The sequence below is a fragment of the Thalassophryne amazonica genome, chromosome 3, assembly GCF_902500255.1.
Source record: "Thalassophryne amazonica chromosome 3, fThaAma1.1, whole genome shotgun sequence".
Taxonomy (NCBI): domain Eukaryota; kingdom Metazoa; phylum Chordata; class Actinopteri; order Batrachoidiformes; family Batrachoididae; genus Thalassophryne; species Thalassophryne amazonica.
In genome coordinates, this window is record NC_047105.1 from 142,169,032 (window position 1) to 142,184,146 (window position 15,115).

Here is a 15,115-nt window from a genome sequence, read left to right on the forward strand (position 1 = left end):
ACACACACACACACACACACACACACACACACACACACACACGAGGCTGTCCATAAGGTATAGGTCCTTTTAATTTTTTTCAAAAACTATATGGATTTCATTCATATGTTTTTACGTCAGACATGCTTGAACCCTCGTGCGCATGCGTGAGTTTTTCCACGCCTGTCGCACACATATACACACACACACACACATATACACACACATATACACACACACACACACACACACTTTGTCTGAGAAGTTGCTGAGAGACTGGCGCTTTGTTTGATCAAAATTTTTTCTAAACCTGTGAGACACATCGAAGTGGACATGGTTCGAAAAATTAAGCTGGTTTTCAGTGAAAATTTTAACGGCTGATGAGAGATTTTTGAGGTGACACTGTCGCTTTAAGGACTTCCCACAGTGGAAAAACTCACGCATGCGCACAAGGGTTCAAGCATGTCTGACGTTAAAACATATGAATGAAATCCATATAGTTTTTTAAAAAAAAATTAAAAGGACCTATACTTTATGGACAGACCTCGTATATATACACACACACACACACACATATATAAGTGTGACCTCACTTAATATTACTTTCTAAATTAATCACTGAACTGCTCAAGTAATCATTAAACTGCTCACACGGGAAGATGAACTTTTGCTCACATGGAAAGTGTGAGAGCAGTAGCCTTGTTTTTCCACTAAGCGCAGATGTACATTTTAACTAACAAAGCGGCCTTGGGCAGAGAGTGATGTGACCTGCACACTAGCTCAGGGTTGATGCTGTTTTGTTTTGTAAGACTGGAGGTTGAGAGTCATAATACTTTTTATATCAATGTGGGAAAGGCGCCACTATGTTTGTATGTTGTCTGCTCCATATGGCTGTATGTAACTTTGTTTCAATAAATACAGGAGCAGAGTGGGCGGACCCTCCAGAGCTGACGAGATGGTTAGTGACGAGGGACATGTCCGTTTGCTCTCTCCTGATCGGGAAAGAAACTCAGTGTTTCTCTGTGTTAATTGAGTTGTTCTCTTTCTACAGGTTCAACTCTGACATTTCATGGTCCTTCGGAGCTAGATGCCAATAGACCTGAGGATCGCCGGCCCGTGAGGGAGGACCCTGTTGGAAGACCGTGGCCACAACATTAAAGACCCTTTCCGGTGGCAGACCCCTCCTTGATCGACGGGTCGGCACTCATCACGGTGAAGGCATTCGAATTTCAGTGGCAGAGAATTGACCACGGGTGAGAACTGTTTTTCTTACGTGCACGAGTGGCGTGTGGCTGGGAGTCACTGTGGGAAAAAAAAAAACCCACGTAATGTCTTTTAGGTTTGTCTCTTGACTAAAATGCTGCAAGACGTAAGGTGTGAGGTAAAAGTCAGGCTGTAAAAAATCAGGTGGCACAGCGGTCAGAGACCATCTGTCACGGAGCCGTGCGCTCGCTCTCCATTCCCGCTGTGTCAGACACCTGATGTGGGCTGTCAGCTCCATGTTGAGCCAACAGTGGTTTACAATTGGGAACAATAACAAGCAAGAGACAACTGAGACCACTTGCGGGTCCGGTAACAGCGCGCAAAAACTGTACAGTGCGGGTAGGTGGGCGGGCGGTAAAATTCTGGGATAAATCGTTCCCTTAATAATATTGTCCACGGGAAATATTAAAAAAACGGTTGGAGCAGAAACGTGATAACAGCGGAGTTAAGACGTGATAACAGCTGAAGTGCGGCGGTGTGAATGTGATTTATGAATGAGAATGTTCACAACTGAATCGCGGCTTGACCTGACATCTGTTTCACCAGCAGACCTAAAGCAGCCATACTGACTGTGAAGTAATTTGTGAACATTCTATATGCACCACACCTGTCTGCAAGCCCACAAGCCTGGACAGAAGCCTTAAGCAAGGTCATCCACCTCTCAGAGCTCGAAGTGGTGACACTTTTCAGGCTGATCGGCAACCAAACAGTGAAAAGAGAACAACATCCTGTTTGTTAGATCTCCTTATGAGATACACCACGAACGGCTAAAATGGGTAATTGTTGTTCTCACAGCAAACATTCTCTGGGTTAATTGAGTTGTTCTCTTTCTACAGGTTCAACTCAGACAACTTTATTGTTTTTGAAATGGATACCTGCAACACGTTTCAAAAAAAGCTGGGACAGTGGTATGTTTACCACGGTGTTACATCACCCTTCCTTCTAACAACACTCAATAAGCGTTTGGAAAGGAGGACACTAATTGTTGAAGCTTTGTAGGTGGAATTCTTTCCCATTCTTGCTTGATGTATGACTTCAGTTGTTCAACAGTCCGGGGTCTCCGTTGTCGTATTTTGTGCTTCATAATGCGTCACACATTTTCAATGGGTGACAGGTCTGGACTGCAAGCAGGCCAGTCTAGTCTAGTCTAGGTGATGGTCTAGTGGTTAAGGTGCTGGGCTTGAGTCCAGAAGATCATGGGTTCAAATCCCCGCCTGACTGGAAAATCACTAAGGGCCCTTGGATAAGGCCTTTAATCCCCTATTGCTCCTGGTGTGTAGTGAGCGCCTTGTATGGCAGAATTCACCCTGACATCAGGGTGAATGTGAGGCATAATTGTAAAGCGCTTTGAGCGTCTGATACAGATGGAAAAGCGCTATATAAATGCAGTCCATTTAGTACCATTTAGTACCCGCACTCTTTTACTATGAAGCCACGCTGTTGTAACACGTGCAGAATGTGGCTTGGCATTGTCTTGCTGAAATAAGCAGGGATGTCCCTGAAAAAGACATTGCTTGGATGGCAGCATGTGTTGCTCCAAAACCTGGATGTACCTTTCAGCATTGATGGTGCCATAACAGATGTGTAAGTTACCCATGCCATGGGCACTAACACACCCCCATACCATTACAGATGCTGGCTTTTGAACTTTGCGCTGGTAAAAATCTGGATGGTCTTTTTTCTCTTTTGTCCAAAGGACTAGATGTCCATGATTTCCAAAAACAATTTGAAATGTGGACTCATCAGACCACTGCACATTTTTCCACTTTGCGTCTGTCCATTTCAAATGAGCTCGGGCCCAGAGAAGGCGGTGGCATTTGTGGTTGTTGCTGATGTATGGCTTTCGCGTTGCATGGTAGAGTTTTAACTTGCACTTGTAGATGTAGCGACGAACTGTGATAACAGACAATGGTTTGCTGCTTATGTGTAGAAAGTTCTCCAGATTCTCTGAATTTTCTGATTATATTATGGACTGCAGATGATGGAATCCCTAAATTCCTTGCAACGAAACACTGAGAAACATTGTTTTTAAACTGTTGGACTATTTTTTCATGCAGTTGTTCACAAAGGGGTGATCCTCATCTCATCTTTGCTTGTGAACAGCTGAGACTTTTGGGGATGCTCCTTTTATACCCAATCATGAGCGTCCTCAGTTCCCAAACACTTACTGAGTGGTTGTTAGAAGGAAAGGTGATGTAATACAGTGATAAACATACCACTGTCCCAGCTTTTGGGTAACATGTTGCAGGCATCCTTTTCGAAATGAGCAAATATTTGCACAAAAACAAAGTTTATCAGTTTGAACATTACATGGCTTGTCTTTGTGGTGTATTCAATTGAATATAGGTTGAAGAGGATTTGGAAATCATTGTATTCTGGGGTTTTTTTTTTTACACAATGTCCCAACTTCATTGGAAATGGGGTTGTAGTTAAATAAGAGTCACAGTAGATGCACTTAAAAACCTAAAGTGTTAAACAGAAATAAAATAAATGAATACAACCTATAAACGTAGAAGAGTGTGACTAGAGCAAACAGTCCGTCGGAAGTAAGTTGCCAGATCTGTGAGTCAGCGCGTATGTATCCAATCTATTTTATGTACAATTTCTTTTTTCTTTTAAAAATTGGTGGGTGTGGCTTATATTCAGGTGCATGCTATAGTCCAGAAATTACAGTACTTAAGACCTCCGTATTAAGATTCCATTTTAAAACGTTTTTGCAAGTTTTTAAATTTGACATTTTTTATTTTAATCTTTAAAAATATTTTCAGTCTTTTAAAAGTTTTTTTTTTCTTTCTAGCCAATGACAAGGAAATGCATTTTTGTGTGTGTTTTACTGATGAAGACCCTTTTATTTCAACAAAAAAACAAAAAACAAAGACATTAACTTTCCCATTCCAAGGCCTTCTAGAGGCGACAACAGGAAAGCGGGAAGTCAAACACCCAGCTCGGCTAGTGGCACAGACCTGATGCCTTCATACCTTCTCACCCAGTTCACCCTCCAATTGTCTACTAGAGTCCCACGTATCTTTAAGGCCTAAGAAGAGTCTGCTTAAGTTGTGCCAGGTCGAACGACCATGCTGCAGAGAGCAACTCGTCTGCACCACTGTGCAGTCCCACTAGATACAGGCAGCCTGGCAGACCCTACATCAAAGTACCCAGGTGGATTTTATGTCAGAATAAAAGGTGTGGAATGGCTCGATCATCTTCGGGGTCCATAATATCTGACTCTTTTGAACCCAATGTTATCATGACATCTGCAATACCACTAAATAAAACGGTCTTCTCATATTAACCTTTTCATCTCAAACCCAAATTTATAACAAAAACAAATAAATTGGCCTTGTTGTTCCAATAACTGAAGTAAATGAAAATGTGTAATACCAACGGGAAAACTGGATCTCTGTTTATTTTTGTAAGCAAGGTTAAAAATAGCCTTACCATCATATTTGAAGATCAGAGCTGAACAATGTTCGATGACCTCATAGTACTGGCCTTGGAGTAGCTTGCACTGGCAGTAGTTGAGGAGGAGTGGTGTAATCATAAGATCCAGCTTTACCCATGTTTCATCCCCAGGATGTTCCTGACAGGAGGAGACACATACAACAAAGAGGACTTAAAGTGATTTAACACACATAGCAAATATGAAAACAGATATTACTGCAAGATTCTCATATTAAAGAAAAACAATTAATAACACCCAAGAGTGTTACAGACAACCGTATTTAATGACAAAAAGATGTACCTTCATCTGTAAATTTTTGAGGCATGCAATGCCATTGTAGTACTTCTCTGCAGCCTGATTAATAAGGCCCTTTTTAAAGAGCATGTTGCCCTCCTCATGGATTTGTGGCACCACTTGAAGTTTCTGTTCGTCTGTCATTGCCCAAACATCTAGTTGAAATGTTCCTGGAGGCAACACCTGATAAAAAGAAGAAACTGAATTTCAGTTTCTCACAGCAGAAATGTAGTTGCTTTTCAATAAACTGAACATGTTTTGCTGAGGTACATAAGGATTAAACAATTTATTGAGAACATCTCAAAAGTCAATGTAGAAACTCCCATCTGGTAGAAACTGCGATTCTACCAGTAGATACTGCGATCATAATCTCTACCAGTAACTGATAAGTGTCAAAATAAAATTGAGGATTTTTTTTTCTTCTGAATGGAACTGTACATAATGCTTGTGGTGGAATGATAATGATGATAATGATTTCTTGCGTTTTTGCCTTTACTTTAAGTATTACTTTCACAACATTTGGATCACAGTTTCAACCAGTAGAGACTGAAACAACAGAGATCAACTATACTTGAAAAAAGGTAAGCATTGATCAGAAATGTAATAACTGCGATTCTACTCTACCAAATCGCAGTTTCTACCAACATGTCCAGACAGAGAAAAGCAGAGAACTCTGCTCTGATCAGACCAGTCTTGGTGTGACAACAACAGAGGTACGAAATGAAGTTCACCTCAGACACTCGCCAATTCATGGAAAGCGGGTACTGTATTTCCTTGATTAATTTTTTTCAAACATTTATATTTCAGTCTTGGATGTTTGAGATTAAGATGTGACGATGCAAGCCTTCCTATATAATATGGCGTCTCATCATTGGAGATGTTTTCCATCGATTTTACAAACCAGACATCGTTCCAACAAAAACATGCCTGAAATCCAACCTGGACCACTATGGAAAACAAGGGGAAAAAACCCCCCCCAGAAAATCACCATCATGGACTGAGGAAAAAAAAAAAAAAACAAGACTCCACGAATTTCAGGAAAATTCACATCACTGGCAAAGAACTTCACAAAATAAGGTAATAATTTGCATGGACATTTCTCTGCAGAGCAGAGGTAAAATAAAGAAGTTAGAATAACTTAAATCATTTAGTGACCTAATACAACCCCAGTTCCAACGAAGTTGGGACATTGTGTAAATTGTGAATCAAAAACAATACAATGATTTGCAAATCCTCTTCAACCTATATTCAATTGAATACACTACAAAGACAAGATATTTAATGTTCAAACTGATATTTTTGTTTTTTTTTTGCAAATGTTTGCTCATTTTGAAATGGATGTCTGCAACACATTTCAAAAAAGCTGGGACAGTGGCAACAAAAGACTGAGAAAGTTGATGAATGCTCAAAGAACACCTGTTTGGAACATTCCACGGATAAATAGGTTAATTGGAAACAGGTGTGTGTCATGATTGGGTATAAAAGGAACATCACCAAAAGGCTCAGCCGTTCACAAGGAAAAATGGGGCGAGGATCACCACTTTGTGAACTAATGTGTTTGGGCTCAGGAACACTTCAGAAAACCATTGTCAGTTAACACAGTTCGTCGCTACATCTACAAGTGCAAGTTAAAACTCTACCATGAAAACCGAAAGCCATACATCAACAACATCCAGAAACGCCGCCGCGTTCTCTGGGACCGAGCTCAGTTGAAATGGACAGACGCAAAGTGGAAAAGTGTGCTGTGGTCTGATGAGTCCACATTTCAAATCATTTTTGGAAATCATGGACATCGTATCCTCCGGACAAAAGAGGAAAAAGACCATACAGATTGTTACCAGCACTAAGTACAAAAGTCAGCATCTGTGATGGTATGGGGGTGTGTTAGTACCCATGGCATGGGCAACTTACACATCTGTGATGGCACCATCAATGCTGAAAGGTACATCCAGGTTTTTACAAAAGCACATTTATTTGTAAACACCAACACGTTACATTGATTCACTTGTGTTGGTTTTTACATAAAATGAATGAATCAACCAATCAGTATGAGCGGGGGCTTAGTTTACCCATAATCCCTTTGGTATCTGTGTGTTAATGTTCAAATCTTCAGAATGTGTGTTATTTTAAAATTAACAGATATGTGTTATATATCACTTTGTACATTTTAAGAGTTTACATTAATGTAGTTATTCTATCCAGAATAATTTTATTTTTAAAGTAAAAGCATAATTCAAGCCTGCTTTCCATTTCAAGACCTCTGCCTCATCGCTGGACCACTGTATCCTGTCAAGATAAATGACGCTTCCCTACAGCAGGGGGCAGAGAGCACAAAGACAGAAGCGCTGGCTCATTGGCTGTTTGGGTTTGTGATCGCCTTTGATTCTATTAGAAGCTCAGGTGGTGTTTAAACTCAAAATCGGCTTGTTAGTAGCTGACAGCGTATGGGAGGCAAAATTGAAAGTTAGCGTTTATCGGTTAGCTGTAGCTTCTGATAAGTTTTTAGGCAGTTTATCGGTTTAGCGTTAAAGAAGATAACATTTCAGTTAGCTGATTACAGTTATTGAAGCTAACTTTTTGGTTAGCTGTGCCCACCAGTGCTCACAGACATATGCTGTTTAGGATTTTAGCAGGGAAAATTAAGATGGCAATTAAGAATAAGTTTATCAGTTTGAACATTAAATATCTTGTCTTTGTAGTGTATTCAATTAAATATAGGTTGATGAGGATTTGCAAATTATTGTATTCTGTTTATAGGTTTCTTCCTGTTAAAAGGGAGTTTTTCTTTCCCACTGTAGCCAAGTGCTTGCTCACAGGGGGTCGTTTTGACCGTTGGGGTTTTACATAATTATTGTATGGCCTTGCCTTACAATATAAAGCGCCTTGGGGCAACTGTTTGTTGTGATTTGGCGCTATATAAAAAAATTGATTGATTGATTGATATTTACATTTTACACAACATCCCAACTTCACTGGAATTGGGGTTGTACAGTAAAGCTTGCATATAATGGATTCAGGTGGACCAGCGAATTTTGTCCATTATAATTGAAATCTGTTGTTATAATTGAAATCCAAGCAAACTGTTACCTTTGTTTTTTATGTTGAGAAGTCCATTCTTTGTTAGAGTGTATAGAACCTTCTAAATGTGACCATCATACAGGTGTAAGTCAGTCATTTCCCAGTTAGTGTTGTTCATTAGCCCACATCCAATGTGATGATTATTATGAATAACAGGATGAAGCATGTGTTGCTCAAAAACATGGATGTACCTTTCAGCATTAATGGTGCCATCACAGATGTGTAAGTTGCCCATGCCATGGGCACTATCACACCCCCATACCATCACAGATGCTGGCTTTTGAACTTTGCGCTGGTAACAATCTGGATGGTCTTTTTCCTCTTTTGTCTAGAGGACACAACATCCATAATTTCCAAAAACAAGGTGAAATGTGGACTCATCAGACCACAGCACACTTTTCCACTTTGCGTCTGTCCATTTCAAATGAGCTCAGGCCCAGAGAAGGCGACAGCATTTCTGAATGTTCTGATGTATGGCTTTCGCTTTGCATGGTAGAGTTTTAACTTGCACTTGTAGATGTAGCAACAAACTGTGTTAATTGACAAGGAAAACCAGCACTTGTAGATGTAGTGACAAACTGTTAATTGACAAGGAAAACCATTGTTAGTTAACACAGCTGAAGTGTTGAAGAGCTGAAGTTGAAGAGCTGAAGTGTTCCTGAGCCCACGTGGTAAGATCCTTTACACAGTGATGTTTTTAATGCAGTGCCGCCTGAGGGATCGAAGGTCAATTCAATGTTGGTTTTCGGCCTTGCTGCTTACATGTACGTACATAGCAGCCCCGGTGTGAAAGGGGCTTATGTGTAGCTTTGACATACCATAATACTGGTAGACAATGAAAGTTGAGTTTTTCATAGATTTTTAAAAACTTGTTTGTTTGTTCTCATGTTCACATTTTGTCTAAGAATTCAAGTTATAATTATCTGTCTTCTTACCAAAAACAAACTATTATCTATTCTAGGTTCAAGACAATTGTATTAAAAATGTCCGCTGCTTGAAAACCTGCTAGGATTGAGGTATTTGTAGCCTTGAAACCTACATGTTAAGTCGTTTGTCCCATACAACGCATTCTTATATCCAGTACGACATACAACCTCAGTTTTCCTCCACACATGGTAATAAGATAATTTATCAAGCACAGAATCAGTCATTTAGATATTCTACAGCATATGCTGCAACAACCTTAACTGAAATGACAGATTATAGAACTATTTTGGGATAAACTGTATCATTTTTCAGAGCATCCCGTACGACACATTTGACGCTAAATTTTAGAAGTACTTTTTCGAAATGCAACAACCAATGAATAATTATTAGAATAAAAGTGTAACCTCGAGCAATTTGATTGTGAAGACGAGAGGCTGTGGATTGGACTGAAGCTCATCCAGGTCCTTGTGCCCCAGAGAGTGGTGGGAATGGATCTGGGCAAGGCCACAGCAGTGCTTCTGGCCTTCCAGGGGGTCTTTACCAGCGCTGATGTTCCTTAGTGACTGGGACACAAGCGGGTACAATACTGTGTGCTGAAAGGTGAAAAGAAAAACAGTTAGCAAATCCAAAAGGTCCTAGGAGTGGATTAGACATTGGAGTGGAGTAGACATTTCAAAAATTTCAAAAAATGACAGTGTGACACATCATGAACTACTTCTTTTCTTTCGTCTGTTCCCGTTAGGGGTCGCCACAACAGATCAATCATTTCCATCTCACCCTGTCCTCTGTATCTTCCTCTGTCACACCAACCACCTGCATGTCCTCCCTCAGCACATCCATAAACCTCCTCTTTGGCCTCCCTCTACTCCTCCTGCCTGGTGGCTCCATCCTCAGCATCCTTCTCCCTATATACCCTGGGTCCCTCCTCTGCACATGTCCAAACCATCTCAATCTCGCCTCTCTGACTTTGTCTCCAAACCGTCCCACCTGAGCTGTCCCTCTGTGTTCATTCCTAATCTTGTCCATTCTTGTCACTCCCAAAGAGAATCTCAACATCTTCAGCTCTGCAACCTCCAGCTATGCCTCCTGTCTTTTTGTTAGTGCCACCATCTCTAAACCGTACAACATAGCTGGTCTCACTACTGTCTTGTAAACTTTCCGCTTCACTCCTGCTGATATTCTTCAGTCACAAATCACTCCTGCCACCTTTCTCCACCCACTCCACCCTGCCTGCACTCTCTTCTTCACCTCTTTACCACACTCTTCATTACTTTGAACAGTTGACTCCAAATATTTAAACTCATCTACTTTCACCACTTGTACTCCTTGTAACTGCACTATTCCACAGGGATCCCTCCCATTCACACACATGTACTCAGTCTTGTTTCTAGTGACTTTCATTTCCCTTCTCTCCAAAGCATATCTCCACCTCTCCAGACTAGACTCAATTTGCTCTCTACTCTCACTACAGATCACAATGTCATCTGCAAACATCACAGTCCATGGGGACTCCTGTCTGATCTCATCCGTCAACCTGTCCATCACCACTGCAAACAAGAAAGGACTCAGAGCTGATCCTTGGTGTAATCCCACCTCCACCTGGACACATCATGAACTACAAAAGTTAATAATCTGATGTAATATGCACAAATATGGGACATTATACAGTGGCGGGGTGGATCCTTGTCATTTAATTGGTGTCACATATGTCACGTGACATGGATTGTTCATTGTGTTGCGTTGCATTTAGCGTGTAGATATGGTTCCATTTACAGTGCAAATTTGGTTCCATATGTTCACCCAAGCACACAAAAACCACACCCATCCAGAGATGGGTGTGGTTTTTGTGCTGGAGACCCTCCTGTCCTGTGCACTAACTGCATTTCCTGTATATTCGTTTTGTGAATTGTTCTGTAATTTATGTCCGTAGCATGGCCCAAGCAGAGGGTTACCCCTTTGAGTCTGGTCTGTTTGAGGTTTCTTCCTCAGAGGGAGTTTTTCCTTACCACTGCTGCTCTGGGGGTTAGTAAGGTTGTGTGTGAAGCACCTTGGGGCAACTCTGTTGTGATTTGGCGCTATATAAATGAAAATAAATTCAAACTGAAATATGCTTCGGACCACTGCATGCTGTGACCACCGCCCACTAGTGGGGGCGGCATTTAGCTAAACATGGTGGAGTTTGTTTTGCTGACGGATGACAATTTGAAGGAATTAATTGATGGTGCTAATTCTTTGAAAAACAAAAAAAACAACAAAAAAAACAAATCCATTGTGCTGTAAAATCTCTAGAGGCATGAAGAGCTGTTAGGATGAAGAGGATGAAGTTAAGATGAAAAGCTGGAAAATTTCTGACGCGATTTTTCGCTGGAGTGAGGAAAGTAGACAGCAGTATGTACACAAAGTCAGTGCATGGCGACACGGACTACATCGTCAGAATTGTTTTTTGCAAGTTGAATGAGAACAATTTACCAAATTAAATATTTGTTCCACAGAAAGAATGTAAAAACATTCATTATTTGTTTTATATAATGGTTAAAATAGATCCTCGCATTAATATTTTATTAATTTATAAACAACAGAAAAGGGACTTACATTTTGGTGTTCCACTGCTGCCAAAGTCCAAATTTTGATGTGTAGTCCAGTGATGCTCTGCACTGACTTCAGACTTCCATTTATAAAAAAAAATAAAAAAAAAGACTGTGTAGTTACTCAGTCCAGCCAAAAAATCATGTCAGCTTTTCATCTGAACAGTTCTTCATGCATCCAGATGGCTTACAGTGGAGTGGATTTTGTGTGTGTGTGTTTTACAAGAATTAGCAGCGTCAGTTAGCTCAAATCATTGGCTTGGTAGAGTCGTTGTCCCCCACACGCGCGCACACGCAACCAGGTCGGCACTTGTGCGCACGTGTACTACCAAAAAAAAAAAAAACCAAAAGACTGTGTAATCCTCAGTGCAGCAAATAAAATCACGTCAGAAATTAGTCCAGCTTTTCATTCCAACTTTCTGCGAACAGCCTCCAGACGGCGCAGTGGATTTGTTTTATGTGCATGCACGCACATGTAGGGATGGGTATTGGTCAAATCAAATCAATTTTATTTATATAGCGCCAAATCAAGGCGCCTTATATTGTAAGGCAAGGCCATACAATAATTACGGAAAAACCCCAATGGTCAAAACGACCCCCTGTGAGCAAGCACTTGGCAACAGTGGGAAGGAAAAACTCCCTTTTAACAGGAAGAAACCTCCAGCAGAACCAGGCTCAGGGAGGGGCAGTCTTCTGCTGGGACTGGTTGGGGCTGAGGGAGAGAACCAGGAAAAAGACATGCTGTGGAGGGGAGCAGAGATCAATCACTAATGATTAAATGCAGAGTGGTGCATACAGAGCAAAAAGATAAAGAAACACTCAGTGCATCATGGGAACCCCCCCAGCAGTCTAAGTCTATAGCAGCATAACTAAGGGATGCTTCAGGGTCACCTGATCCAGCCCTAACTATAAGCTTTAGCAAAAAGGAAAGTTTTAAGCCTAATCTTAAAAGTAGAGAGGGTGTCTGTCTCCCTGATCTGAATTGGGAGCTGGTTCCACAGGAGAGGAGCCTGAAAGCTGAAGGCTCTGCCTCCCATTCTACTCTTACAAACCCTAGGAACTACAAGTAAGCCTGCAGTCTGAGAGCGAAGCGCTCTATTGGGGTGATATGGTACTATGAGGTTCCTAAGATAAGATGGGACCTGATTATTCAAAACCTTACAAGTAAGAAGAAGAATTTTAAATTCTATTCTAGAATTAACAGGGAGCCAATGAAGAGAGGCCAATATGGGTGAGATATGCTCTCTCCTTCTAGTCCCTGTTAGCACTCTAGCTGCAGCATTTTGAATTAACTGAAGGCTTTTCAGGGAACTTTAAGGACAATCTGATAATAATGAATTACAATAGTCCAGCCTAGAGGAAATAAATGCATGAATTAGTTTTTCAGCATCACTCTGAGATAAGACCTTTCTAATTTTAGAGATATTGCGCAAATGCAAAAAAGCAGTCCTACATATTTGTTTAATATGCGCATTGAATGACATATCCTGATCAAAAATGACTCCAAGATTTCTCACAGTATTACTAGAGGTCAGGGTAATGCCATCCAGAGTAAGGATCTGGTTAGACACCATGTTTCTAAGATTTGTGGGGCCAAGTACAATAACTTCAGTTTTATCTGAGTTTAAAAGCAGGAAATTAGAGATCATCTATGTCTTTATGTCTGTAAGACAATCCTGCAGTTTAGCTAATTGGTGTGTGTCCTCTGGCTTCATGGATAGATAAAGCTGGGTATCATCTGCGTAACAATGAAAATTTAAGCAATGCCGTCTAATAATACTGCCTAAGGGAAACATGTATAAAGTGAATAAAATTGGTCCTAGCACAGAACCTTGTGGAACTCCATAATTAACCTTAGTCTGTGAAAAAGATTCCCCATTTACATGAACAAATTGTAATCTATTAGATAAATATGATTCAAACCACCGCAGCGCAGTGCCTTTAATACCTATGGCATGCTCTAATCTCTGTAATAAAATTTTATGGTCAACAGTATCAAAAGCAGCACTGAGGTCTAACAGAACAAGCACAGAGATGAGTCCACTGTCTGAGGCCATAAGAAGATCATTTGTAACCTTCACTAATGCTGTTTCTGTACTATGATGAATTCTAAAACCTGACTGAAACTCTTCAAATAGACCATTCCTCTGCAGATGATCAGTTAGCTGTTTTACAACCACCCTTTCAAGAATTTTTGAGAGAAAAGGAAGGTTGGAGATTGGCCTATAATTAGCTAAGATAGCTGGGTCAAGTGATGGCTTTTTAAGTAATGGTTTAATTACTGCCACCTTAAAAGCCTGTGGTGCATAGCCAACTAATAAAGATAGATTGATCATATTTAAGATCGAAGCATTAATTAATGGTAGGGCTTCCTTGAGCAGCCTGGTAGGAATGGGGTCTAATAGACATGTTGATGGTTTGGAGGAAGTAACTAATGAAAATAACTCAGACAGAACAATCGGAGAGAAAGAGTCTAACCAAATACCGGCATCACTGAAAGCAGCCAAAGATAACGATACGTCTTTGGGATGGTTATGAGTAATTTTTTCTCTAATAGTTAAAATTTTATTAGCAAAGAAAGTCATGAAGTCATTACTAGTTAAAGTTAAAGGAATACTCGGCTCAATAGAGCTCTGACTCTTTGTTAGCCTGGCTACAGTGCTGAAAAGAAACCTGGGGTTGTTCTTATTTTCTTCAATTAGTGATGAGTAGTAAGATGTCCTAGCTTTACGGAGGGCTTTTTTATAGAGCAACAGACTCTTTTTCCAGGCTAAGTGAAGATCTTCTAAATTAGTGAGATGCCATTTTCTCTCCAACTTACGGGTTATCTGCTTTAAGCTGCGAGTTTGTGAGTTATACCACGGAGTCAGGCACTTCTGATTTAAAGCTCTCTTTTTCAGAGGAGCTACAGCATCCAAAGTTGTCTTCAATGAGGATGTAAAACTATTGACGAGATACTCTATCTCACTTACAGAGTTTAGGTAGCTACTCTGCACTGTGTTGGCATATGGCATTAGAGAACATAAAGAAGGAATCATATCCTTAAACCTAGTTACAGCATGTCAAGGATTTTATATAGTTCATGCTCTTATTATCATTTATTTTCTTTAGTTTATGCTTATATTATTATTATTTATTTTCTTATAGTTTATGCTTATTATTTTTCCTCTTTGTGATAAGAGGAGATTTTAGAAAGAAAGACTTGTTGACTGCATTCTTCATGAGTGAGCAAGCTATTTTTCATTTTGCCTTATCCTGCTTTGACGAGCCACAAGGCTCATGTTGCAGGAATGGAAGGTTTCAGCCGTTACCTCGCTCTGCTATCACCCTCTTGCAGACATGACTCATGTGTAACCTCTCCCGACTGTCCTTGTTTGTTTTTTCTCATGTTGAACTAAATAAAAGGCTGGGCCAGAGGAGGAGATTTTAGGAGAGCTTTGTAGCTGAGCACTTACAAGCTGCTTCATTGTTCTCCTCCTCTGCGCAGAGCAAAAAATATATATATATTTGTCTCTCTCTGACTGGTTTCTTTTCAGTGTTTGTGCCT

General features: G+C 40.4%; 1 protein-coding gene across 1 annotated transcript in view; it reads right to left on the reverse strand.

Moving 5' to 3' along the window:
- LOC117507670 (AH receptor-interacting protein-like) overlaps positions 1-15,115 on the reverse strand; it is an 80,480-nt gene that overhangs the window by 11,255 nt on the left and 54,110 nt on the right. Inside the window, exons 3-5 of the mRNA XM_034167488.1 lie at positions 9,388-9,576; positions 4,985-5,161; positions 4,681-4,822 (exon numbers count right to left, since the gene is read on the reverse strand). Of these exons, the coding sequence (XP_034023379.1) occupies positions 4,681-4,822; positions 4,985-5,161; positions 9,388-9,576 (508 nt within the window). The remainder of the gene's footprint in view (positions 1-4,680; positions 4,823-4,984; positions 5,162-9,387; positions 9,577-15,115) is intronic.